This window comes from Chanodichthys erythropterus, chromosome 12 (assembly GCF_024489055.1).
Source record: "Chanodichthys erythropterus isolate Z2021 chromosome 12, ASM2448905v1, whole genome shotgun sequence".
NCBI classification, from domain to species: domain Eukaryota; kingdom Metazoa; phylum Chordata; class Actinopteri; order Cypriniformes; family Xenocyprididae; genus Chanodichthys; species Chanodichthys erythropterus.
In genome coordinates this window covers 31,333,233-31,357,854 of record NC_090232.1, presented here as the reverse complement: position 1 = coordinate 31,357,854, position 24,622 = coordinate 31,333,233, and the positions used below count along the sequence as shown (strand labels likewise).

At 39.4% G+C, this 24,622-nt stretch overlaps 4 protein-coding genes across 6 annotated transcripts in view; 2 read left to right on the top strand and 2 right to left on the bottom strand.

Annotated features, from left to right (window-relative positions):
• scpp1 (secretory calcium-binding phosphoprotein 1) overlaps nt 1–1,382 on the top strand; it is a 2,533-nt gene extending 1,151 nt beyond the window's left edge. The window contains exons 6-9 of the mRNA XM_067404946.1: nt 1–15; nt 141–173; nt 270–335; nt 418–1,382. The exon at nt 1–15 is cut by the window's left edge and continues 21 nt beyond it. Of these exons, the coding sequence (XP_067261047.1) occupies nt 1–15; nt 141–173; nt 270–335; nt 418–858 (555 nt within the window). The 3' untranslated portion in view covers nt 859–1,382. The remainder of the gene's footprint in view (nt 16–140; nt 174–269; nt 336–417) is intronic.
• The window catches only part of sparcl1 (SPARC-like 1), a 28,668-nt gene extending 15,389 nt beyond the window's left edge, over nt 1–13,279 (bottom strand). The window contains exon 1 of one of the 3 annotated variants that reach the window (XM_067405419.1): nt 13,230–13,279. The gene's annotated coding sequence lies outside the window, so the exon portion shown is untranslated. Of the gene's footprint in view, nt 1–2,642; nt 2,782–13,229 lie in introns of those variants that run through there. The other 2 variants (XM_067405422.1, XM_067405420.1) reach the window with 2 other exon arrangements.
• Nucleotides 3,308–9,082, top strand: tnip2 (TNFAIP3 interacting protein 2). The gene is made up of 6 exons (XM_067403475.1): nt 3,308–4,063; nt 4,514–4,807; nt 4,907–4,996; nt 5,157–5,435; nt 5,575–5,691; nt 6,071–9,082. The coding sequence occupies exons 1-6, from the start codon at nt 3,743–3,745 to the stop codon at nt 6,308–6,310; spliced, it is 1,341 nt and encodes a 446-aa protein (XP_067259576.1). The 5' UTR covers nt 3,308–3,742; the 3' UTR covers nt 6,311–9,082.
• The window catches only part of fam193a (family with sequence similarity 193 member A), a 31,933-nt gene continuing 20,362 nt past the window's right edge, over nt 13,052–24,622 (bottom strand). Inside the window, exons 17-24 of the mRNA XM_067405418.1 lie at nt 24,156–24,380; nt 23,774–24,056; nt 23,404–23,590; nt 16,391–16,621; nt 15,251–16,091; nt 15,065–15,146; nt 13,550–14,707; nt 13,052–13,353 (exon numbers count right to left, since the gene is read on the bottom strand). Of these exons, the coding sequence (XP_067261519.1) occupies nt 14,614–14,707; nt 15,065–15,146; nt 15,251–16,091; nt 16,391–16,621; nt 23,404–23,590; nt 23,774–24,056; nt 24,156–24,380 (1,943 nt within the window). The 3' untranslated portion in view covers nt 13,052–13,353; nt 13,550–14,613. The remainder of the gene's footprint in view (nt 13,354–13,549; nt 14,708–15,064; nt 15,147–15,250; nt 16,092–16,390; nt 16,622–23,403; nt 23,591–23,773; nt 24,057–24,155; nt 24,381–24,622) is intronic.

The window sequence follows — 24,622 nt, the reverse complement described above, 5'->3', positions numbered from 1 at the left end:
GACTCAGATGAACTGGTATAACTAATAATTACTGTTAATAAACACTAATTATAAGCATATATTTCACAAATTTATAAAATCATTAAACAAATGAATATATGACTGAAAATGTCCATGTTTTTTATACATTTTGTTTCAAGATCTCTAGCGAAAGCCATTCTGTGGAAAGTCTGGTAAGTTGGTTTGCATTGCTCTAAAGCCTATTCATTGCAGAGAAATTGATTCCCTGTTTTATACTGTCCTCTGTCTTCTTATCCATGCATATCCAGATTGGAAAAAGCGAGACTTCACTGACATCAGATAACACTCAAAGCAGTAAAGAGAACGTTCGCAGGGTAAGGAACATTGAATGTTATATGTATCATACAAAATGTGTGGTTACACTAGAATAATGACCATCATGATACACTCATGCAGGGCTGGATCTACACCCTCAAATGGGTCCAATTGAACAACGGTGACAAAGCGCAAGCGACCAGCCAGCCAGACAAGAATTACATCAAATCCACCAGTGATACATCAAAAAAAAATGAAAGCAGTGAATCGAGTGAAAGCCAGGAAACGGTTGCTCTGAACACAAAGAAAGAGGATAACGGTGCCGACACGAGTGAAAGCACTGAACACAGTGTTGAAGGTACTGAGTATACAAGCAACAGCAGCAGCAGCAGCAGCAGTAGCAGTGAAAGCACCGAGTCCAAAAACAGTGTAGAGGATAGCGAAAGTCGCTCAACTGAGTGCCTTCCCGGGGCTGACAGCCAAGAATGCGACAGCGAGGAAGACTTTCCTCAGGATATCGGTGATGATGGTGCAACCGACCCTTTTAATGGCTTCCTAATGCCTGATGTCAATGAGCCCTAGCAGCAGTTTAAGACAATCTTATGACTCAATGCTCTGATATCTGCAAGTGGAAATCCCAGGAACATATTAAAATGGGAATGTTCTATTAAGGAAAATATTTAAAGGAGGGTATGTGAGGAAATTTATATGATATTAATATAAACCATTAAATAACTTATGTATTATGGTACCTCAGTCTACATCATCCTTAAGTTAAAATTAAAAAATATATTGATTTGTATTATTTTGTTTTTATACTTTACCCTATTGTTAACACTTTACAATAAAGTATCATTTGTTAACATTAGTTAATGCATTAACTAACATAAACTATAAATGAGCACTATATTATTAACCTTTATTAATGTTAATTAACAAAATGTTCATTGACAGTGCATTAAATGCTGTAAAAGTATTGTTTGTTGTTAGTTCATGTTAACTACTGTAGTTAACTAATGTTAACAAATGAAACCTTATTGTAAAGTGTTACTGAATTGTGTGCATTATTGTTTTTTTTTGTTTTTTAAATATATATATATTTATAGATTTTGTAGTCATTTATTTTTACTGTTGGTATTAACCATTTTCAAATAAATAAAGTAAAGAAAAAGAAAGCTGTGGTTTGCATGAGTGCTGTTTTTCCCCAGGAATATTTCACAAAAAAAAAAAAAAAAAAAAATATTGCAAACGCAAGCACCTCCGCATTCCTAAAATGAAAGGTTTTTCCTAATGCAATCCGAGAGCAATTACAAACTTCATTGCCTATAATTTCACAGATTTAGTTCATATCTTTTTAAAAGCATGCCTATACAATGCAAAGGTGTATAGAGAGCTGAAATGACTGTTGTGTAACATCAAGAGCAGTGAGGAATATTGCAACAATTATATGTGTGATTGATTTATATTTACAAGTAATATATCATGTCTGTCAAACACATGTCATTGCTGTTTTGATACCACAAGATGGTGGCAAACTTTAAAGAACAGAGGTGGGGTTTCCCTAGGCAGAACACCATGAACTCACACAAACATTACACACTAAGCGGGACTTTCTGCTGTTTCATGTGTGCTGCTTTTGGCAGAGGGATAAAGATTCCTTACTCTAAGAATGAGGGTTTAGACATTGTAAGTTTGTTAATTACTGTATAATTAAAATTGCTGTTTTATGGTTCAATCTTCAGATAACAGACTAAGCACCTTTGGCTTTCATTGTCTAGACAATTGGCATAATGTGATCCAAGATAATAGTAGGCATTATCCATTATGACAAGGAGGGATGGTCTAAGATGAAACCTTTAAATAATGTTTTTTTTTTTTTTTTTTTTTTTTAGAGTACAGTGCATTATGTGTTAAAAAAAAAATCCCAAAAATTTGGAGTAAGAATTTTGAAAGAAAACCCAAGGCAATATACAATTATCAGATGCGCTTTCCCCCAAAGTTTACAGTTAGAATACAGTTAAAAATAATTCTACATGGACATATAGCAGGAAAGAGAATGAGAGTCAGTTGAAACTGTCAGTTTGTCCAATCAGCTAAAATTTACAATGTCGTCACTCATTTTGCATGTTCTCAATAAGCGCATTGTGCATGCTGAATATCAGCACTCATTTTACACCACTACACAACTTTTGGGGTAAGAATGTAATATGTGCATTTTGTACATTTAAAAATATTTTTACAGTGTAGGCCAGGTGCCCTGTTGTGAATTCAGATCTAACACTGACTCAACAAACTTGTCTGTAATAATCAAATGCTCCTGAAGATCTTAATTAGCTCAGTTGTGTTTGATCAGGGTTTGGGCTGACCTTTGCAGGAGGGTATCTCCAGGAACAGGAACCCCTGGTGCAGGCCAATGTTCCTGAAATGTACTTAAAACATGAACATTCTGTCACCATTTACTCACCCTCAGGTCATTCCAAACTTGTAGTAATAACTTTCTTTTATATGTTGTAGCATAGAAGATATTTTGAAGAATGTTGATAACCAAATGGTTTTGGCTTCCCATTGACTTCCATTGTAAGGTCAAAAAAAAAAGGGAGAGTTAATGGTATAACTGAAACTGTATGGTTACCAACATCCTTCTTTTTTTGTTCTGCAGAAGACAGGTTTGGATTGGAACGACATGAGAGTGAGCCTATCACAGAGCCTTCGTTTTTGGGTGGACTATCCCTTTAAAAATGTGAAAAATGTTTTACTTTCCCCTACTCTCTGATTCATGCCGCCTTCTTCGGTATAGAAGCTTCACTAAGTCTTCACATGTCTTCAGTTATCTTGAAAGCCTTGCCAGGCAGCTCCCTTCACACGCTCTGCGTGGACAGTACATTAACACGCACGCTTTAGTCATATAAAGTGCTTAAGTCCACTTACAACCCATTTTTACACTTTCCGTTAGCGACACGACAAACTAAAACGTTTCTATAATCAAGGAAGCTGTCTACACTGGTTTGGCGTCGCGTCACTGGCAGCATACATACAGGAAGGGTAGCGCGCATTTTTCGTGCACACGCACCAGGCGGCGTCAAGCTGAACTGCTATCTCCCAAAACCTGATATCACACTGAGGAGAGAGGCAACTGTCTCTAAAAAGTGTAAAACCACAGTTAAATCAGACACAACTCCTCAGTTAACCTCTTTTAATGCCAAAATAGGGGCTGCTACCCAACTATTTTTCGACGTTTTATGTGAAGTACGAGAAAAAATATACCAATTTGAGATGGGGGAAGTCCCCGCAAGGAAATCCCCTCTTCATAAGATAATTTCGAAATTGAGTGAGGTTCTCACAGGCTGAACCTTTCTGCTTTTGGTCTACAGCAGACGCATGTAAGCCTATGACACTCAAACCTGTACAGTCTATGGGAAATTCGTACTTTATTTACTCGTTTTAATGCGCGAGCCGATTGTTCAGTATGGATGAGATGAAGAGGGAGAACGAGGCGCTGAGGGCGAAGTTGCGCAGCTGCTCTACACTCAACACATTTTACCACGAAACACAACAAGAAATTGCTCGTTTAAATCACTTGGTTACATCCAAAGACGGAATTATCGGTGATTTAAAGGCAAGACTGGGGAAGTATGAGAAAACCGTGGTCATTGAGGGAGAAGATCCTTATATTGTAGGGCCGTCGAAATCTCTAATCGAGAGTTTGTGTAAGGAAATTTGCAAATTAAAGCAAAAACTCAAGGAATCAGAGGGGGACACCGCCCAGATATTGGAAACCAGTAAAACAGTAAGTTATAACACGTTTCTTCTTACTTGTGTTTTTCCTATGCAATCATTTACATCATGTCATATTGTTTTTTTGTTTGTTTGTTTTTTCTTCATACCAACAACAAGCCCTAAAGCACTGTAGTATATATTCTTGAATTCCTTACTTAAAAACATAATAATAATGAATAATAAAAATAATAATAAAAAAAAAACCAAAACAACAACAGTTGGTCTCCCAAAGTGATTATTTGAAAAGTGCCCAAAATCCTCTAAAACAGACTAGCCGACCAGCAAATCAGTTTTTCGTGGTTTAAGATGTTTTTTTTTTTTTACCATTTGTTCATCATTGAAAGTATTTGGATACTTCACAGTATGTGTCGGCTATGGTGAAACAAGTGTATTTGTTGTTCACATTCACCTGAACTGTCAGAAAACGGGCATGAAAGAGTCTCCTGTTTACTTGTTCCAGGAGATTCAGCGATTGCAAGAAAAAGTGAAGGAGAAGGATCAAGAGCTGAAGGCCATCAGGGAAAGGCCCGAGCAGGAGAAAGAAAGGGAGATCCAGCAACTGCGCTCCACCTTGGCCGAAAGGGATCGGACACAGGCCACCAGGGCCGTCCTTTGCAACTCTCTTGCTGAAGAAGCCGAGCAGTTGAGGGCCCAACTGGGGGCCACCGTGCAGGTGTGCCAGGAGCTTTTGGGGCGCATGGAGAAAGAGAAAAGCAAGACAGACATAATGGATCAGAGAGATCAAGTTAATGAGGTGTGTTGGGGAAACTATCAGCATTCTGGACCACCTTAAAAAAAAAAAAAAAAAACGCCGTTTAACATGTTTCAACTTGCTTTTTTGTATCTTCTTAAGACAACAGATTCCCCTGAAGTTCCCCATCTAAATGTCATCATCAACAAGTTAGAAGAGGAAAATGACCAGCTTAAAAAGAGAGTTGCCTACGTAAGGATCATATGATCACTGACATTTGTTTTACCCATGTCATATGCAGAAAATGTCACTGTACTTTTTACGGAAAGAAACAATGTAAAATATTCTTGGAAAATGTTTTGTAATTTTTTTTCTGCTCACATCATAAATACATGTTTTTGTTCCATCTCAGGTGGAAAGTTTAAACTCAAAGTGGCAAAAGTATGACTCCAGTAGAGAAGAATACGTGAGGGGTTTGTGTCAAAAGTTGAAAGAGTCAAACGGTCTGGCATCCGCAGGTCCGACCCTGACGCAAACTCAGGCTGCGGGCAGCAAGGCTTTGATCCAGCAGGAGATCGCGCGGCTCAACGGCCTCCTGCAGGACAAGATGATGGAGTGCGAGAGACTCAGCAGAGAGAGGGATGACAATACAAGAAGAGACCATGAGCGCATTCAGATGCTTGAGCAGCAGGTCTTTATCAGTTCAAACTAGCAGAATCTGAATTCCTTTTAAACAGGAAGTTATTGTATTTTTGTTACAGCAAAGATGAGAAGTAGTTTTGTTTGGTTTGCTGCCCATAAACCGAGCCCGTTCCTTGTTCTCTCATAAGGTTCTGGCCTATATAGAGGACTTCAAATCGGAGAGGGCAGACCGAGAGAGGGCTCAGGGTAAAATCCTGGACCTTCAAGATGAAGTTGGGCGACTTCAACTGCAAATACGCACACAGGCAAGTATAATTTAAAAAGCCTTAGTAAAAAGAATAAAATTCTTGAAAAGAATTTTGACAAAAATTAGAAAATTTGACCTTTTTATGACAAGGTTAGTTCAGGTTGTACAATGTCATGTGGTGTGATTCCCTGAAAAAACAAGATATTTACGAATAAATAATTCATGCTATTTAACAAAATAATTAATGCGAGCTTGCAGTCAAGCATTGAGGGACGAGGTTTAAGCAGACTAAATTATTGGAGGTATCCAATAATTATCCGTTCCCCCCATTTTTTCCTCATACTACTAAATAACCCAACCATCATGAGTAAAAAAAAAAAAAAAAATTTCAAAAGGCCATTTTTTCTAATAGCATGCATTGTTTCTCCATCACGCAGAGCGTCCAAGACACCTCATCTTCACGCCGACTTCACTTGGGCCTTAAAAAAGTTCCCCGACAGACGGACACTGCCGAACCACTAAGGAACAGTCCCCCAGAAACAAGCTCAAAGAGGACTATCAGTAACACTGCACCGCAGGGAGCCGCTGAACTGCAATGCCCTCGTTGTCTAACGACATACGACGATGAGCACGCGGCCGAATACCTAAACCACTGGGACGAGTGTGCCAAGCTGTGAGTCTCTCACCTCACTGACTTTTCACAGGGCACAGAACGCACTGAGGACAAAATCACTACAAGCTCGCAGACTGTGGGATGTGTGACAGGGTGTTGATGAAGGCAGGGGCACGTTTAAACAGGATGGAGTCGAAAGAAGAGCTTTTTTTCTTTCTTTTAGCCTTGGCTTTTCGATTGTGGACTTGGTTGATGTTAAGAAGGTTGCTTGTGGCATAGGACTCAGAATATGACTTTGGGTTGGTCATTTCCAGTTCAAAGGCTTACTCACATGGCTGTCATAGAATGCAGATGGTTTGGATATGAAAAGATATTCAATCTTAAGCATTTTCGGTTTATAAGTCACTGGGTTTTTGCCATTTCTTTGGTGTCATGGTTTCAAGCATGTTACAATCAAATTTTGCTTAATGCTGTATTGCAGATCTGTGTATAATTCAGATGGATCGTAAACTTGGTATCATATACCTCACTGATATGTATTCTCTTTATCAGCTGGTTTGCACTTTTTGCTATTTTTTATTTCCAAATACAGATGATAAAAGTACATATTCATTTATATTTAATACATAAGCTTCTTTATATAATTCATACTTTTTGTCATGGTGCTATTTGTAGGTATATTATTTGCATTGAGCTTAAATTTTAAATCAGATCATTTTATTTGTGACAAGAAATACAGGGCAAGACAGCACACACTATATTACTAATTATTTGATTCATATATATGTATATCAAACTTCAGTTTCCGATTATAAATGTTATATGGTTCTGACGTATAACACGTCATTACTTTCTGAGACTTCTAGGCACCTTTTGACTGTGAGGTACTTGCCATTCGATCCCCCTCTGCAGTTAAAAACATTCTAGTTTTAAGTAAGAGAGGAAGTTCCCTACATCCTGGTAAATTGAGACGTGAAATGTTCACATTTCAGTTGCTGCGTCTGACAAAATGGCCTCCTATTGCAGCACATTTTTACAGGGTTCAAAGGCACTAACAACAAAACTCAATTGACAAAAAGAAATGATTACAGAGATGGCAAAGTAAAACATAGAAATGTGATAACTATAAGATTTATTTTTATAATAAATTATTTGCTTAAGGATTCTTTTCTAAAACATGTGTAACCTTGTTTGTGTCTGTGAGTGTATTTGTACTGTCAAAGGTAATTATTAGTAAGATATGGGAAACCAGACACTGAGATAGTTGATCATGCTGGTAAGATCATGAGGCATAGTGTGTCATAAAGCATTAAACTCAAGTCCCATGGGATTTGAAAGAGTGTGTGTATGTGCACAAGTGGTGGAAAGCCCCTTCCCAAGCACAACTGAATGGGAAGGCTATAACTGCAGTAAATTCTCAGCTGTCCTGAGGCATGGAAGTGAATAGCAGAAGAGAAGTAGGTGACTGTCGGGTAGAGGGATATAGTGGGACTGGCTATTTAAAGGGGAGGAGGCTATGGGACCAAACAAGGCTAGTGTCTGTAACTAATAACTCATCAAATAGATATTCACTGAATCAGATTACTATCATCATAAACATTACATACACATTCTGTACTTCGTACTGTAGCTGAACCGCAGCCGTAGTTTTAAGAGGCCAGTAACGCATTATACGAGCCACTGTGAAGAGATTCAGACTGCGACCAAAAATGTGACAATTTAAAATAGGCTGTATTCTCCATTGGTGACAGACTGGAAAACCTTGTGTGTGCCGATATGTGATTTGTTATATTGAATTGAATTTGTTATAAGATATCTCATGGCATTAGTTAATAGAGTGCTACATACATTTCCGTGTTCCATCATCCTGAAGTCAGTGGGTTTTTGGTTACGTGTCTGATATAAAGTCTGTGGTTAAAACAAGCTCAAGATATTATTAAAATACCTTGTGCTTATCTTTAAAAAGGCAGTTGCTAGTGGCTAAAAGAGGTTGTCAGGGACTTTAAACATCATCACACCGAATCAAAAACTCATCTACTTCAACTTTTACAACCTCATTGTTTGTATAATCGTGTGCTTGCAAACTATTCCAACTCAAACTTTCAGGGAAAAGGTTTTTTTTTTAAATAAAGATTTTCTAGCGACATCTAGCGGTGAGGTTGCAAACTGCAACTAACGGCGCACACACCTCCCTTATGGAGAAGCTACGGTGGCCGTCTGGCCGACACAAGACAAAGATGTCGTCGTCAGAGAGTAGCCTGTGTGAAGTAAGAAGAAACCTCATTGCTTCTAACAAATAACGATCTCTAATTCTAATAAACCAGACTACTACTACTACTACTACTACTACTACGTGCATATTCAACATGGTGATGCAAGCTGCCTTTAAAAACACCAACAAATGCAGTGTCGAAACACGCTCTGTAGAGCAGTTTGTCTGTTTAGGGTTACTGTAGAAGCATGCCGCCACATAATGCCGACTTGACATGGACCCGCGGTGTATGAGATAGAAATGGCTCATTCTAAAGGTAATAAAAACATATCAGTTCACTATGTAAAGTCTTTATGCACCACTGAAAACATAGTCATGTAATTATATTGCATTTCTCTCAATAGATCCTCCCAAATTTTACACATTGCACCTTTAAAGAGTTGTCAGAAGCCTTATGGTGGCGATGTTGCAGGCATGCGGCCATGGTGTAGTTCATTTATAGCCTACATTTAGCTTTTTACTTCTAGTAATTGTATTTAGGCTTCAAAATTCATAAAACTTGTTTCATTTGTGAAGATTATCATGATGAAAAAAGAAAATGTGTAAGAATCAAACTTTTGTTGGTCACAGAGGTTATTTTACACAATAATCCAATAAGCAAATGGAAAAATCCTATTGTTTTTTTTTTTTCTAGGGAACCAGGGTGATTCTTAATTTACACGTTGGCCAACAATAATCCACCAATGTTGCCAATTTAGCGATTTTGTCACTATATTTACTAACTTCTAGCAACTTCTTGGACAAACCTTATCTAGATTCTTATTTTGCCCACTGGTCTATATTCATATTTATATAGAGCAATAAATTTGCCATTATGATGTCATCTAGTGACATTTAGCTAACAGTTTTAGCTACTTTTAATTGAAAGCAGTTGGCAACACTGTAATCCATCATCACTGAAGCACTCTATTACATCTTTAGAGTATGCAAGCGTTTCCTGCTCGCAGTTGCGAACAATTGACTCTTAAACCCAAAGTAGGCCAATACTTTTTTTTTTTTTTTTTTTTTTTAATGAATTCACTAGGGTACACGTGACTCAAATTTCATCTTTAGCACAATACCGCAGCACGAGACGCAAACTCTTTCAAAAAGATTCACAAAACGTTTTGGTCAAAACTATTTGATTCAGACTCACTCGATCAGAAGAACACTTTTTTTTTTTTTTTTTCATCGAAGTGAACCAGAAACCATTTACTAACCCTAACAACATAATCATGTTGCAATAAGTGGTATTCTAAAAATATAATTGTTCATTGTTAAGCATAGTGAGGTCAAATTGAAACTTTGTTTGGGAGTAAAACTGTTAGGTGGGCGCCATTTTGGACCCAAAAATGGCAGAGTGACATTTGCATATATTATACAAATAGAACCAGGATTACTAAAGCGACAGCATTAACCAAATGGTTTCTGAAGAGCAATTCTGTGAATTGTCAACTCAAATAGTAATTTTCCTCATAAATGGCTCCCTAGTCATTTGTGTGTGTTATATCTGGGAAACCAGTCATCTGTGCAGGCCCATATTCAGCTAGATCACGTCAGACATGTAAAGGAGCATCATGGTCCCCTGAGTCAATAAACCCTTGATGAGGTCAGACACACGGCCCTAGCTAGCTGCCACGGGGGTAGGAGGGAAAACTCCAGCAGGAGTTTCATGCTCTCTACTTCAGTCAAGTCACCACTCTCGAAATGACGTCGCCCAAGCTCAAGTACACACTTCAGAAGATGCTTGTGGCTGCAGCAGTTCTGCACAGAACAGTGTCATTTTTCTACCCGAGTAATTAGTTGCAAAGTCATTGAGAAAATTGTGTTGCTGTGAAGAACGTAACTAGCGAAAAGCTGAAGTGATGGATGTGTGGGACCTGCTGTAGTTTTGTTCTTTTATGAAACCTTTTTCCTTGGAGAAGTGAAAGGTAGGCTGGAAGGGATTCCCCACCTCCACACACACACACACACACACTTCATACACACCTACAATAATGTGAGGCCTGCACATTACTGACAAATAAAGCACACACACCACAATCCACCTTCAGAAAGGGGAAATAATTAGGTCACATGATCACATGACTTTTACAGTAAAAGACTTACACAATTAGCCCAGAATTGAGATTCAAAACTTCAACACCAGGTCAGCACTTCACAAGAATCCTGCATTGCAAAAATAGGGGGGATCGGGATCAAGTAGCCTATGGTGTACCCGTTATTATCTTCGACTTTTCCTGCCATGTTGTTCTGGCTGGGAAAACTTTGCCAAATGCCATGCCAAAACAGATAAATATGGCCTTTAATCTTTAAAGCAGGGAATTCCCAAGCACTGGCTAACTGCATCGCTCATTTGAAAGAGCAGCACCTTATTTAACAGAATGTTGTTGTTACTGACTGTGTTAAGAGTTAGATCATGGCCTGCCGTGTTGTTTTTTAGATAAGAGCGATCAGAACTCTATTGTCAATTCCAGTATGTGGAACGATTGGGGTTTTCCCTCTTGAGCTCTCTGTTTCTCCTCAGCTCTGGGCCATCCTCAATGAAAAGATCTTCACAAGTGATTACAAACTACACTATCTCATCTCCAATCTTTGATTCCGCTTTAATAAACCCAGCTCTCGCTCTCTTTTTGACCCTTTTTATTGTCCAAATCTCTCTCTAGGCTCTGCACATATTCTTGTCAAGACAGGATAATAAAGGACAGTTGTTGATATATTCGGATGAATATGTCAAGGGAATGTACTAGGATCCGGTTACGTGTATCTAGTACTCAAATTAAATTTTAATTCCCAAATGTCCATAAAAGATAATTTTTTGTTGTTTTGTGTGAGAGAAAAGATCAGCTGTGTATTGATATGCGCACAGTCATCTTGTGTAGTTCTTCTCATTCTGTCAAAATAACTAATACAGACTTCATGTTGAAAGTACAAAGTGAACCTGGCCTCAACCAGAAATGTCTTACTAAAAAGATTTTACATAAATGAGGTAACTCCAGCATTGCATCATGGTTGACTAAAAGTGGGCAGATTTAAAAAAGCACTTCCAGGATATTCACAAAATCTCCCATTGTTCATTCTCTGATTTCCCAGCCAAACACGTGTTGATTTTTAAATTTTATATAATTATATAAATAAATAGATTTTAATTAAGTTAATTATTTTACTATATATTTTTTCAATTTTAAATGTAAAAGAAATGTATATTTTATATACATTTATTTCACTATATAAAAGTTCTAGATTACTATACTAAAACATTGTTTAGTTTACAATTTGTGCTCAGCAAGGCTTCATTTATTTGGTCAAAAATACAGTAAAAACAGTAATATTGTAAAATATCATTACAGTTTAAAAATGTAAAAAGTCTTTACGGTCACCTTGCATTTTTAATGCATCATTGATGAAAAAAAAAAAAAAAAAAAAAAAAATTCTTACCGACCCCAAACTTTTGAATGGTAGTGTATACTATAACATAATACCCTTATATTATATAGGCTTTATACAAAATGTCACAAACAAACACTTGTGTTGTCAAAAGTGTTGACCGCAGTATGAACTGATGGCAATATGACTTATAATCAGCTAAATTAGCTAGTTCTTTATATTGCATATGCAACAGAATCAGTTATGGTCATTTTAATAATTGATAATATGTTTAAACAGTTTTACACCATCATGCCATTCTAAATGATAAACCAGGCACTAATTTGATACTTGCCATTTAGAATGGTGTAAAATGTTTAAACATTTTCAATAACTCAAATGAGATCATCTCTTCCAGAACAAGACGAGCAGCAGTTTCTCTAACCTGTTATATCTGTTCCTTTGTTACATGCTAGGTGGTAGGCGTTCCACCACAGCGAAAAAAGTTTTTTTGGCAGGAAGTGAAGAAAAAAAAAGCCCTACATAAAACAAAGTTTGATGATGACGGATAGTGACAAAAGTTCCCTCTCTGTGGGAGTCGCGAGTTTAGAAATAGTCTGTCAAGTGGTTTCGAAGATTAAAAATATACCCCCCTCCCATTTTAAAATGTGATTCCAATACATTTTTTTTTTTGAAGAGTGAGGTAATCTACTTTTTGTTGCACTTTTGAAGTGAAAGCCAAAATCATGTAAATACTTATAAACACACTGTCACATTAAACACAGAATTATATCTAACTTCTGATCACTCACCATCAACAAAATTTGTATTAAAATTATTGTTCAATCTCAGTGTTTTATTTCAGAGTTCCATGAATTGGGTCACCACAATGTTAGGCAAAGTTTAGCCCAAAATTCCAGAGTTGTCAGATAAACTTTAAATTGATCGGTACTTCTATCTCAACTTTAAATGATTCACCTTTGGAAGGTGATGATAGTCTTATAATCAAAAGTGAAAGAAAAACAACCTAATTATTATTATTTAATTATGTTTAATTAAAAATTACAAGCACTGTTTTTCCTCTGAAATAACGTGAAATTGAGAATCATGGAAAAAAAAGAAACAATTGGAAAGTCTATTTTGATTTCATGTTGACCTTCATTGAATGGCAGGGAGTTTTTTTTTCTGTTTTTTCTTATGAATCCGACGGAAATTAAAAAAAAAATGAAGACAGCAGCCAGGATAAATTTCACCTTTTATCTCAATAAGTATTCAGTATGGCACACTTACTTGAAATAAGTAGTGTTAAATGATAAAATCTGAAATGTTTATATTAAGGTTATTTTCACCTTAAACATACACTTACCTCTCAGCAGAAACAATAATACTGCCTAAACTGCGTCCAATAACGCTCATTGATTGGACTGGAAAAGATGGATTTACTGATTAGTGAAAACACCAGCCTGAACCGGGATTGTACCTGCCACACCCTGGTAATAAGGTAAGAGGAAAGAAAACAAAGTAAAATAAATCTTAAACTATTCATAATGACTTCAAATTATACAAGAATTTTGGATAATTATTATTATTACTGTTATTATGGCTCAAGTATGCAGATGCAGCCAGTGTAAAACCGTAAACACTGAGTGAAAATGGTTGTGGTGTTTCACACGCATTTGTTCTTACCAAAACGATGGGGACGGACCCGTCACAAGGTGCCAAGTCATGCAAATTAGGGGTGTTAGGTTGCTCCTTTTATGTTGATCTGCAGTTGGTTCTGTATTTCCCCTTCATTGGATAAGGTTAGGAATTTGGCAAGTGTTATAAAATGCAGATGGAAAAAAGACAACTGACACAGAAATATCCTGCCACTCTACTGTATTCCATCTTTCAAAAAGAAAGACAAGATTTTAATATTACTTAACAATATGTTAAAAAGTAGCCAGTCCGGCTTCAGTGTTAATACAATATACACTCTATAACAGATTGATAGTGTGAGTATTGTTCTTTTCGATTCAATTCTGAAAGTATTCTGATACAAGCTTGGTACAAGTTGGAAAAAAAAGAAAAGAAAAAAAGAAAAGAAAATGGTAACTTGAACACAGTTGTAACACTGAACAATTTTAAATGGAACTGAGAAACCAATGTGAACATTGTCAAGTATTAGCCGTTCTCCTGATAAAGGGAGAGATAGGGGACAATGACGTGAAGCTGACCAGTCTGATTCTCTTGACAACGAGTTGTGAGGAAGTGCAGTGCTAGGTGCAAAGGTGAGCAAAGCCACAGTTGATTTGAATAAAAGGATCTTTTTTCATATTCATATTTTTTCTTTAAGCATGTCTTTTGCAGTGCCTTCGTCCAAATGTACATAAAGCCAGAGAAAACCCATAACATGACACACAGACCTAATGGAAACGGCCCACTCACTGACAAAATGCACACACGCTTTTTAAAAAGAAGAAAAGGGAAACCAAAATAATAGGGATGAACTTATAGTAGCATTTTGGAGTTGTTTTTTGACTTTTTTCTCTCCAGAAGTACTGCAGGAATATAAGCCCGTTTTGGGTGCTTTGCGGAACCCAGAGCAACAAGGACAAGGCAAGGCGGCATGGATAATGTAGACCAGAGGAGCAGTTGAAGCATAGCAGCACTGGGGTCAGCAGTGAGTCTGTAGAAACGTGGGAGAGAGAGAGAAGAAACCAGAGGAACGCTTATCGATTCCTGCCATTGTCTCTTAAAAGGAAGACCCATTAGTGGGCAGCAAACGTGGCCTTCTTCAAGCTAAAATTGGACCAGTTGATGGACAACCTCTGCCTCGTCTGTCGCGCAGAGTCCAAACAGAACCTGCAAAAAAGAGTGAAGGATAAATTCATTGGGGAACAAAAGGTCATGAATGTTGGAGGTCACATTTACCATTGTTTAGCGAAATTCCAAATGGCAAAATCCAGTCATTCCAAAATGAATTCCGCATGACAGGGAGTTTCGCTTGAGGGCAAAAAAAGTTCCCAATGCAGATTTCGCTCCTGTTCAAGCTGGTCACGTGAATAAGCTACACTGACCAGCAGAAAGCTGCCTGGTTTGAAAGTGTCTACTGCTTAAGCAGCACTATCGCTATCAACAATGGACCTGTTTTTGCGTGTGAAATTTCGCTAATGTGACCACACTTCAAAATATTACTACCAAAGTACTACCAAAAGGTACCTTTTGAAATATTCCACCTCACGTTCGGTCTCGTCCATGTCTACGCTGTCCAAATCAATGTCTTTGGGCAAAAATACATCATCTGTTGGACAATAAGAGAATTCTGACGTGTTCAAAAGTGGACAAATCATAAAATATTCTTTGTAATATTTATCTTCAGACAATTTGGGAGTTTAAAACACTCACCTATTGAGTTATTCATCTTGTCCACTTTTTTCTTCTTATTCTTCTTGGCTTTGCTTTTGGGCTGAGGGGACTCGTTGTTTGAGACTTTGCCATTCTGCTGAGGAGGGTCTAAAGTTGAAGATTCGATAACGGGAGAGTTCCTCTCATCTTTCCCTCCATTCTGTGGCTTTTTCCCATTAGTCCTCTCTTCCCTCTTGATCTCGGTCACTGACTCATCTGAAGCTCTCTGCTTGGCTTTGGCGTCAGTTTGAGGGCTGGCCGCATTCCCAGCTTTGGGAGGCTCTGGAGCTTTGGAGGTCTCGGCTGGCCTCTTTGTGGCCTCACCGTTGGTTTTGGAGCCATTTGTTTGCTGTTTGGGTTTGACCTTGGTATGGGAGGACTCTGGGTGGGAGGAAGTGCCATTCTGAAGGGCAGGAGACTCTGAAGGTCTCTCTTTGCAAGTCTTTGGGCTTGGCTGTTGCGATAGGCCATTCTTCCCATCGGTAGGTGATTCAGGTTCTAGACGAGGCTCCTTATGACCGAGACGGATGAGACTGTGCAGTAGCTGTGTTTTGCCGTTCTGGATATTCTTTTCTAAAACGCTCTGTGCTGTTTGCTGAAGAGGCTGAGGGCTGTTTGTTGTTGGAACAAGAGAAGAATTTTCAGACTTGGTCACCTCCTTGGATTTATTGTCTTTCTTTTTCTTCTTAGATGCTCGCAACTGCTGCATTTCCTGCAGACGGAGCAGCTCCTGCTTCAGTGCCGCCTCCTCCTCCTGCTGCTGCCTTCTCTGTTCTTTTAGAAGTTGCTGCTGCTCCTCCAGTTCCCGAGCCTCTGCCTCTAGACGGGCTTTTTCCTCCAGCTACACCCAAACAAACCCCCAGGTCGTTAATCTCATGACACACTCCAATATATATATACATATACACACATGATCCCATGACTAGTGTGTGTGTATGTTGTTTGTGTGTATATTCTTTTGTCTTCTAATATCATTATGAATATGAATATATTATATTATATTATATATTTATATTTATATTACACACATATATACACATCCCTTTATTCTACATGATGTCAGAACAGCAGTATTGAATTTTTTATGTATTTTTGCATAAATTAATAGATACAGACAAAAGAGCATAAAAATGAGTTTACCTTCTTCTGTTTATGGCGGGCACGTTTGGCTGCTTTGGAGCTGGTGGCAGGTTTGTTATCTGCGCTGTTGATGAACTGTAGCAAGTCCTCTACCTTGCGATGGTCTTCCACCCCGTCCCGCTCCAGCAGCAATTCTTCCTTCTTAGGCTGTTCCTCTTTCCTCTTTGTGAGCCTGAGTCGCAACTTCTCCCGCATCTCTGCATAGTTCCTACTGGTGGGTGCGGCAGGAGGCTACAAACCACAAACAACATGAGTTTGGTTAGTTTATTTATTCATGACACTTTCTATGGTAAACGCTTAACATGAACTGCATGCACAAATATTCTATTAATAGGTGTTGATTTACATGAGCACCGGAGAATGCAAAACTGACTGGATCAGTACATGCTCTTATATCTTGCACCAATCGGACAATGTGAACACCACACACTGATCAAAAAGCTCTGATAACACCTCAAAGTAACTGACAATAACTGAAATAGAACTGGCTGTTCTGATGTATACAGTGGGTATGGGTATAAAATTGTTGACTTGAATAGATATTACTGTACTGTGGTAGATGTATATTTACAAGGCTCTCTGTGAGCAGGGACTGCTTTATGTTGATGTTAAAGTGACAGGAAATTATAATTTCCATTACGTTCCAATTCTTGCAAATACAGATTCAAAGCCAATTACTGATTGATTATGCTATGGTCGATAACCGATAAATGGCACAATAATATTCTTTACTATTTTCTCTAAACAACTAAACCCCTATTTGTCACATGTATGTTCTGTTTTAGTTTCATATTCACTTAGTTACTAGTTAGTTTCCATGTTTGTTAATTAGTTTCCATAGTCCCCAATTCCACACGCCTGTCCACGCTGATTACTCCCCATGTATTTAAGTCATGAGTTCCTTAATTCTTTGTCTGGTATTGTCAACATCAGTATTAAAAGGTACAATTTGTGATATTTTTTTCCGCTAGAGGTCGCTAGAGGCCTATTCAAAACAAAGGCGTAGTTTGATGACGCCAAGTTTTAGAGTGGAAACTTGGGACATGTGGTCTCCATCTCAACGGACGGTGCAAAAGAATAGGGATTGGAGTCTGGAAGAACTCATGTTCGTGGATGCGATTATTAACGTTACTTTAGTATGAAGCAGAGCAGGACAGAGTGTTGCGGGAGCTGAACGAGGAGCTGGAGCGATTAATCAACACACGCCTCACGAGCAGCGGGACTTTTATTATGACACAGTCGCCGGCGCTGCTTCCGCTTTTCCGGTCATGAGTTTACGGGAGCTGTACTTGTCGACAGAACCAGCGGCAGATGGTAAACAGTAATTATGTTCCATAAACAAGTAACACAATCCAGCATAAAACGTGCAAGAAGTAAATAAGGAACTGCTTGAAGCAAGCTAGTGGTTTGCCTGACGCTAGACACTACTTCCGCATTTGTCCACGGCACTGTTGTCATGTGGTTTCTACGTCAGTAAAGGCGGTAACAAAGGTAACTGACGTCATTGACAGGCGACTGCACTGCCCCGTGTCACTGTTTAGAATGGGAATTTTCTCATGATTTACAAGTAGTTGAAAACATTAGAGATATTGTTAGTAATCAGCTGGACAAAATATATAACACTAGCCTAGTGGTTTTTGGATATTTTACTGCAAAAATTTTACATATTGTACCTTTAACATTAGGTTTGTGCCGATGGACGATATCATCGTGATGGCTGACCGACATCACGATGGAGAGACATGACCCCCCAGCGTGAGTTTTTCAAGGCGACTGTTATGTAGAACGTATCACTTTATTGTTTCAATGGTGACGCGTCATTGCTTGTCATGTCACACACCGCAGCGCTGTATGACTGATGATCTGCTTTTATTTCAGTTTTCCTTTTTTATTCACAATATTCACTCATTTGTTAACTATAACATGCAATATCTTATATTCAGGTTGTCAAATAGTGGATGTGTTTTGCTGTTTAAACAACTTTTATAAGGATTGCGTTAGTTGAGCTATACACGTTATGGGTGTCGCCATGTTAGTTTGTGCCGCAGGTTCTGTTGGATTCACAACATCTTATTTGTATTTAAACAAACATTATGTGGTTGAAAACACTGCATATTTGTGATATATGAAAAGTGCTTCGCGCGTCTCTGGATTAGAGATGGACGCGCACATTTGAATTTGGCAATTGATCACGTGATGCACTGCACTGAACGTTCTAATCACACCGGTGTGATCGTACGCGTCTAAGGGATAAATAAAGTAATAAAGTAAAATAATAAATAATAATTATATAATAACGGAAAATTAAAACACACGACCCCCCCGACGATATAATCGTCCATCACGATGTTTTACTGTAAACATAGTCAACTGCCAATTTAGGGGACATCGCCCAACCCTAATTAACATTGTTGTTTTCTGTATCTCCAATGATCTCCTGCAATTTTCCATTGTTGATTTATTGATTTATTGTTCCTGAATTCCCTCCGTCATGCGCTTCATACTAGTGATGTTCGATTCTTGAACGAATTGTTCTCTTGAGCCGGTTCTCAGGAAGTAACCAGTCGAGCCGGTTCACTAATCAAACTGAATCTATCTTTAGCTCCGGGTTGATGACGCAAGACACACTCGTCCGACTCAAAGGGTGCTTCTGAAATGAAAGGCTGCATCCTACAAAGGCTGCATAGCTCGGCTGTCACGTCAAACGCTGCTGAAGGCCAGCTCACTCGGAAGGATCCTTGAGAGGCCGTCTTAGTTTCACTTCCTTCGTTCAGCTGAATTTGAAGGATGCATGGGATGTATCCTTCACGACTTTCAATCACCCACAATCCTTTGTACACAATCCAATTCACGAAAATAAACTGACGGAAAACAAGTAAGTATTGAGCTTGTCTGATTTTATTATGAAATGCAAGACAAAAATAATGTTTTCAGACAAAGCATAGATGTTATCCTTTGATTTGGTTTAAATGACTCACTTGCCAAAACACTCAACTGCACAAAAAAACCCTGCCAATAATGTAAGCCACTGGGAGACTGCAGATGGCTATGATTCACTGTAATGCATTAACAGAAAGCCAGATAATATAAAGATTTGTAATAAAACGTGTTTTTCCAAAATTAAGTTTCATTAGAATTTCTGTGCCGTGACGGTGGGGGTAGGAACATGAGTGACGTAGCCACGTAAACTTACTAGACCATCTCATTCATGCATTTAAAGCTGAGGAGGACCCGAGCCTTTAAGCCTCTGAAGGACTGAACTAGGAAGGACGCAGCCTTGGTAGGATGCAGACTTCCATTCGAGAAGCACCCAAAAAGAACCGAATGAGCCGGTTCAACCAACTGTCAAAGTTTCCCGAGGATTACAGAGGACTCAAAATGAACCGAATGAGCTGGTCCAACTGACTGTCAAAGGAGGACTACAGGGTCGTCTGATGAGCGAGTTGACGATACAATGCTGAGGCACATACTGGAAATATGCTTATTATAACTACAGTTTTTAATTAACATTTTATTACCTGCAAAAAACTTTCTGTTGAGAGATATAAATTTTACAATGGTTTATTGTACATGCAAATTATAATTTATAATTTGAGCAAAATTAGTCTGAGTAAACCCAGCCTGATCTGCCGGCGATTTGATTTCACTAGGCAACTCAGTCTGGAAACCTGTGCATTCATTTCTGCTGCGCTGTTACACTTTTGTGGGAACCAATCACAGACTGGCTTATCCACCTTGCTCGCTATTGGCGGGTATAACACAATGACAATAGACAAGCGACGGCAAGCAGCTTTCAAACTATCTGATCTACCCGTCTCTCGCACGACCGTCACTCCAAAATAACAATGCACGATCACAGTGACGCCGATTGTGTTAAGCATTTACTTTATCTGAGAGAAATGTAGCAGAGCATTGATCCAACAGTCTCTTCATAGGAAGATTACAAACAGCGATTAATGACACACAATGATTCTCTGCTGTTATTTTGGTGGTTTGCTTCACGATGTGAGTACAGGACTCTTTTACTTCAATGCCTCTTGTTGGTAGACAATATTTTTATTATTTGCTCTGTATGTTTCGTCTCCCTGCTTCTTGAATCTCGCGCCGCCTGAGCTGACTGGAATTCTTTTTGGTTGTCATGACACTGACGTAGTTTAGGGTGGCTATATTCCGCGTTCATTTACACTGAACCAGAACAGTATCAGAGTCGCCTTTTAACCTCTCGACGATGCTGAAATGACTTCTTTAATTAGCAAACAAATTGCTCGAGTGGGTGTAAATACCGATCACTTTCATGTTTTTTTGCACAACCTACAAAAATCGCTCGATGTCATTGCTGCTTCTGCAAACCGCGGATCAATGCTGCAAACCAATACAAACTAACCCTGCGTCTCAATCAGCTCCCTAGTTCCCTAGGTCGTGAATCAGTATATCATGCAAGTGAATGTGGTTGATTCCCTGATCAGTGCCCTGACTACTGAACTAGGGAGCTGATTGAGACACACGGTAAACCTGTCTGGAGTTTTCGCATCGCTCTGCAAAGTACGTCACCCGGATCGTTGATCTGATTGGTTGAAAGACTATCCAATTGCGTGAATAATGCTCGTTGATCACGCCTCTTGTGCAGTAGGAAATACATAGCAAACTCCCCAGACCAATGTTCAATTTTAAATTGAGCTTGGTCTGGTGATAGCCAGACTAGAGCAAAATCAATGAGTTTATAAAATTGGTTTATTTACGCATTTGTGCATCAAATGTTGTAGTTGCGAATCTTATCAAAGACGTAGGCTACTTAGTATTGGTCAGTCATATATGACATAAAGGATCCACAAATGAATCTGACCACAAACTCTATTAACCAAGTGAATGAAAAGCAATAATCAGCAATACGCATTCACACAAATGACTTTTTATGAATGTTTCATTGATATAAGATAAAACTGAGTTGTTAGAAAATAAATGCATAGTGACATCATTGCATGATGACGTCAGGAACCTATGAATCAGCTTTCTTAACAGATTCATTGAGCCAAACAGTCCGAAAAGAACCGGTTTGCTGAAATCAATCCAAATTTGCATCACTTCTTCATACAGCCACCAGCCGTAAAAGAACACCAGACCCTCGAAATGAGTAAAGGAAGATGGACTTACCAGCAGTCCAGCTGCTCTGTTTGGAGCAGGAGCAGCAATCGCTCGAGGAACACACCCAAGGATTTTAGATCTGGCATGCCACACAAACTTTCCTGATCATTCTCTGTGCATCTTTTTACACCAGCTTGAATTAATGCACAAAAGCACCTCTGCACGGTGTCAGTCCCTGGGGGAACTTTGCCACATTTGTGCAGAGGGTGGTGAACAATGTATCAGTGTTCCCCATCAGCCTCAAGGAGGACATCACCAGCCCCACTCAAGACACAGAGCCTGCTGTGATGCATGAGCCAGCGTCAGAGAAAAGGACTGAGCCAACCATCGCCCTGGAGCCCGAGCACCACTGTGAGTCTGATAAGTTGCGAGAGCCTGCTACATCATGTGCCGCCGTGAGACTGCTAGTAGAGTTCGAGGGAATGGATGTAGACCCCGCCCACACTCCCACTGCTGAGGGGGAGCTGCTGCTGGTCTCTGGTGGCTATTTGGTTTTGGTAGAGGATATTTCCCTTATTCTCCCATCCCCGCTGGTTCTGCCCAGCTCCAAGTCTCCTGCGTCTCTACTGGTTCTGTACAGCTCGAAGTCCCCTGTCTCCAGAGATCCCAGCCAGCCTCCCTCTCTCACCTCCTCTTCTAAAGCCAACAAGCCCATTGGCCCTGCCTCCGTTGGTTCCCATCAGCACCTCCCTGGTTTACTCCACTTTGCTCCGCGGATCCGCCTAGGATCCCCATGGATCCCCTGGCTCCGCCTCCAGCCACTGATCCCATCACTCCACCCCGGCCCGTCGACCTAACTGCTCTGCCTTGGCTCCTCCCTCCCTTGTCTACACCAGAGGCCATCGTCCTTACGGCTACACCGGGCTCCTTTGTCCCTCTGGCTCGGCCTTGGTCAGACGTCACTCTGCCTGAGCCACGAGCTCCACTTCCATATTGTCTCAGTCAGTCATTCCTCTGGTGTCGACAGCAAGCCTCCACCATGGCTCCTCCCTCCCTCGACTCCGTCACGGGCCTTTGTCCTGGCTGCGCTCTTTGTCTTGCCTGGCTCCTAGTTCCTCCCACCATCATCACCACCCTGGTTTCTCCCACTGTCACCTGCACTTGTCTCCTGCCCTTCACCTGTTCCACAGCCTCCTCTGTGTCTTACAGCATCAACTGTAAGTTCTGTTTTAGTTTTGTTTTCACTCTGTTCCTGTTTTCCTGAGTTCCTATTTGGTTTCCCTGTTAATTTGTTTTCATAGCCCCTAATTCCACACACCTGTTCTTTTTCATGCTGATTACTCCCCATGTATTTAAGCCCTGAATTTTCCTTGCTTCTTTGTCTGGTATTGTCAACGTCAGTATTAATGTGGGTTGTGTTTTCTGTATTCTTCAGCATTTTTTTTGTTGTGGATTTATTGATTTATTGTTCCTGAAATTCATGTGCTTCATACAGCCACCAGCCGTGACAATATTTTTAAATGTATAGGTAAAACACTAAAGACTAAAACCAACTGTTTTAAATACTACAGATGACTGCAGGCATCACAGCATTATAATGTACTGTACGAAAAATGGATTTTCATTTTGAAATTTGCTAAAGATTACATTTAACACTAATTAATTTAAAGCTGTTTTAAAAGATCAACTTTAAGTGAGTGTTAGATGACAGCAAACATAATTTAAATGTAAAAACAGTGAAATGAGCAAAGACAATTAAATATCCAAAACTGGATGATATACTATATAATCAAATATCAACAGATACGATAAAAAAAAAAAAGCTTTAATATCAGCTGACAGCCAAAATATGACATTTTATAAATATTACGTTATGTAATATATTACTAATTATTATATTAGGTGAAAGACAAGTGAGAGTTTTTCCATACCCCTCCGTGACCGAAGAATTCACAGTAGCAGCAGTCGCAGTACTTTCCTTCCTTCTGATTGGTTGAGGTGGAGGTGGATGAACTGTGCTCCGAGCTGCTGTCATCATCTTGGCTCTCCTCTCCTTCATATGGCTGATGCTCGTAGCCTCCATTCCCTTCACAGCGATGACCCTCACAGTCTGGATCACTGACAAAAACATGCCAACTGTGAGTATATGGACTAAATTCCAGCTCATATTCCAGTTTCTTTATTAAATATTTAAAGCTTGACATGGCATAGAAATTACAATAGCGTGTCTTGTTTTTTTGATGATGGGACAGCAGGAACATCATACAGAAGGCATATAAATACTATAGATGATTGACTGACCTGCAAACGCTATTTGGGCCACTGACTAAACCATCAACAGTGGCGGTTGGCTGCTCACCAGATGACAAGCACAGACCCGGATGGACATCCATGAAGCCTGGAGTCTGATTTACAGTCTTTGGGTAGGACTGGGTGCCTATACTTGGTAGATGTGTGTTGGGGGAAGAAGGGTGTGAGGTTCCGCTGAGAGGGGGGAGAGACGAGAGACTGGTGGGACTATTCCTAGGAGCAACAGGAGTGGGATGTCTATGGTCCTCTTTACCTAAATTATGGAAAACTTCATCTACAAAAAAGAAAAGAAGAGGAAAATAAGCAAATTAAAGCAAAAATTCAAACTTAAGATTCATGATGGGTCATTTAGAAGCGTGAAAGTGATTATTACTCGACTGGACAGTGGTGGCGGCACTGGAGACAGAGGTGGTGGCAGAGGAAGTGGACATCACCACTTCACTGGCCTCCATGAAGGCATCTTGGTAGTTGAAGAGACACTTTTTCTTGGCGCCGTTCTTCCTCTCTTTGCCATCTGGGGCAGTATGGGGGTTGACCGTGGGGTCCAAACTGGAGGAGAGAAGGGGCACGTCGGGAAGGGGAGGACCCAGCATGTCACCTTTGAAAGGGAGAAGAGTTTCAGTGGGGTCACAGATACTAAAGACAATAAAAGCCACTTAACACATCCTTTTTGGTAACGTAGTGACCATTTAAATGCATATAAAATATATGCAAGTATATAAAATATTAATAAATAAAAATCTGCACTGAACAACTAGTTGTTACTTCAGTGAGGTCACCCTCTTTTGGACACAGACAGCTTGTCTGAGGTGTGGTGCTAGCAAATTGCATTTTGACTCA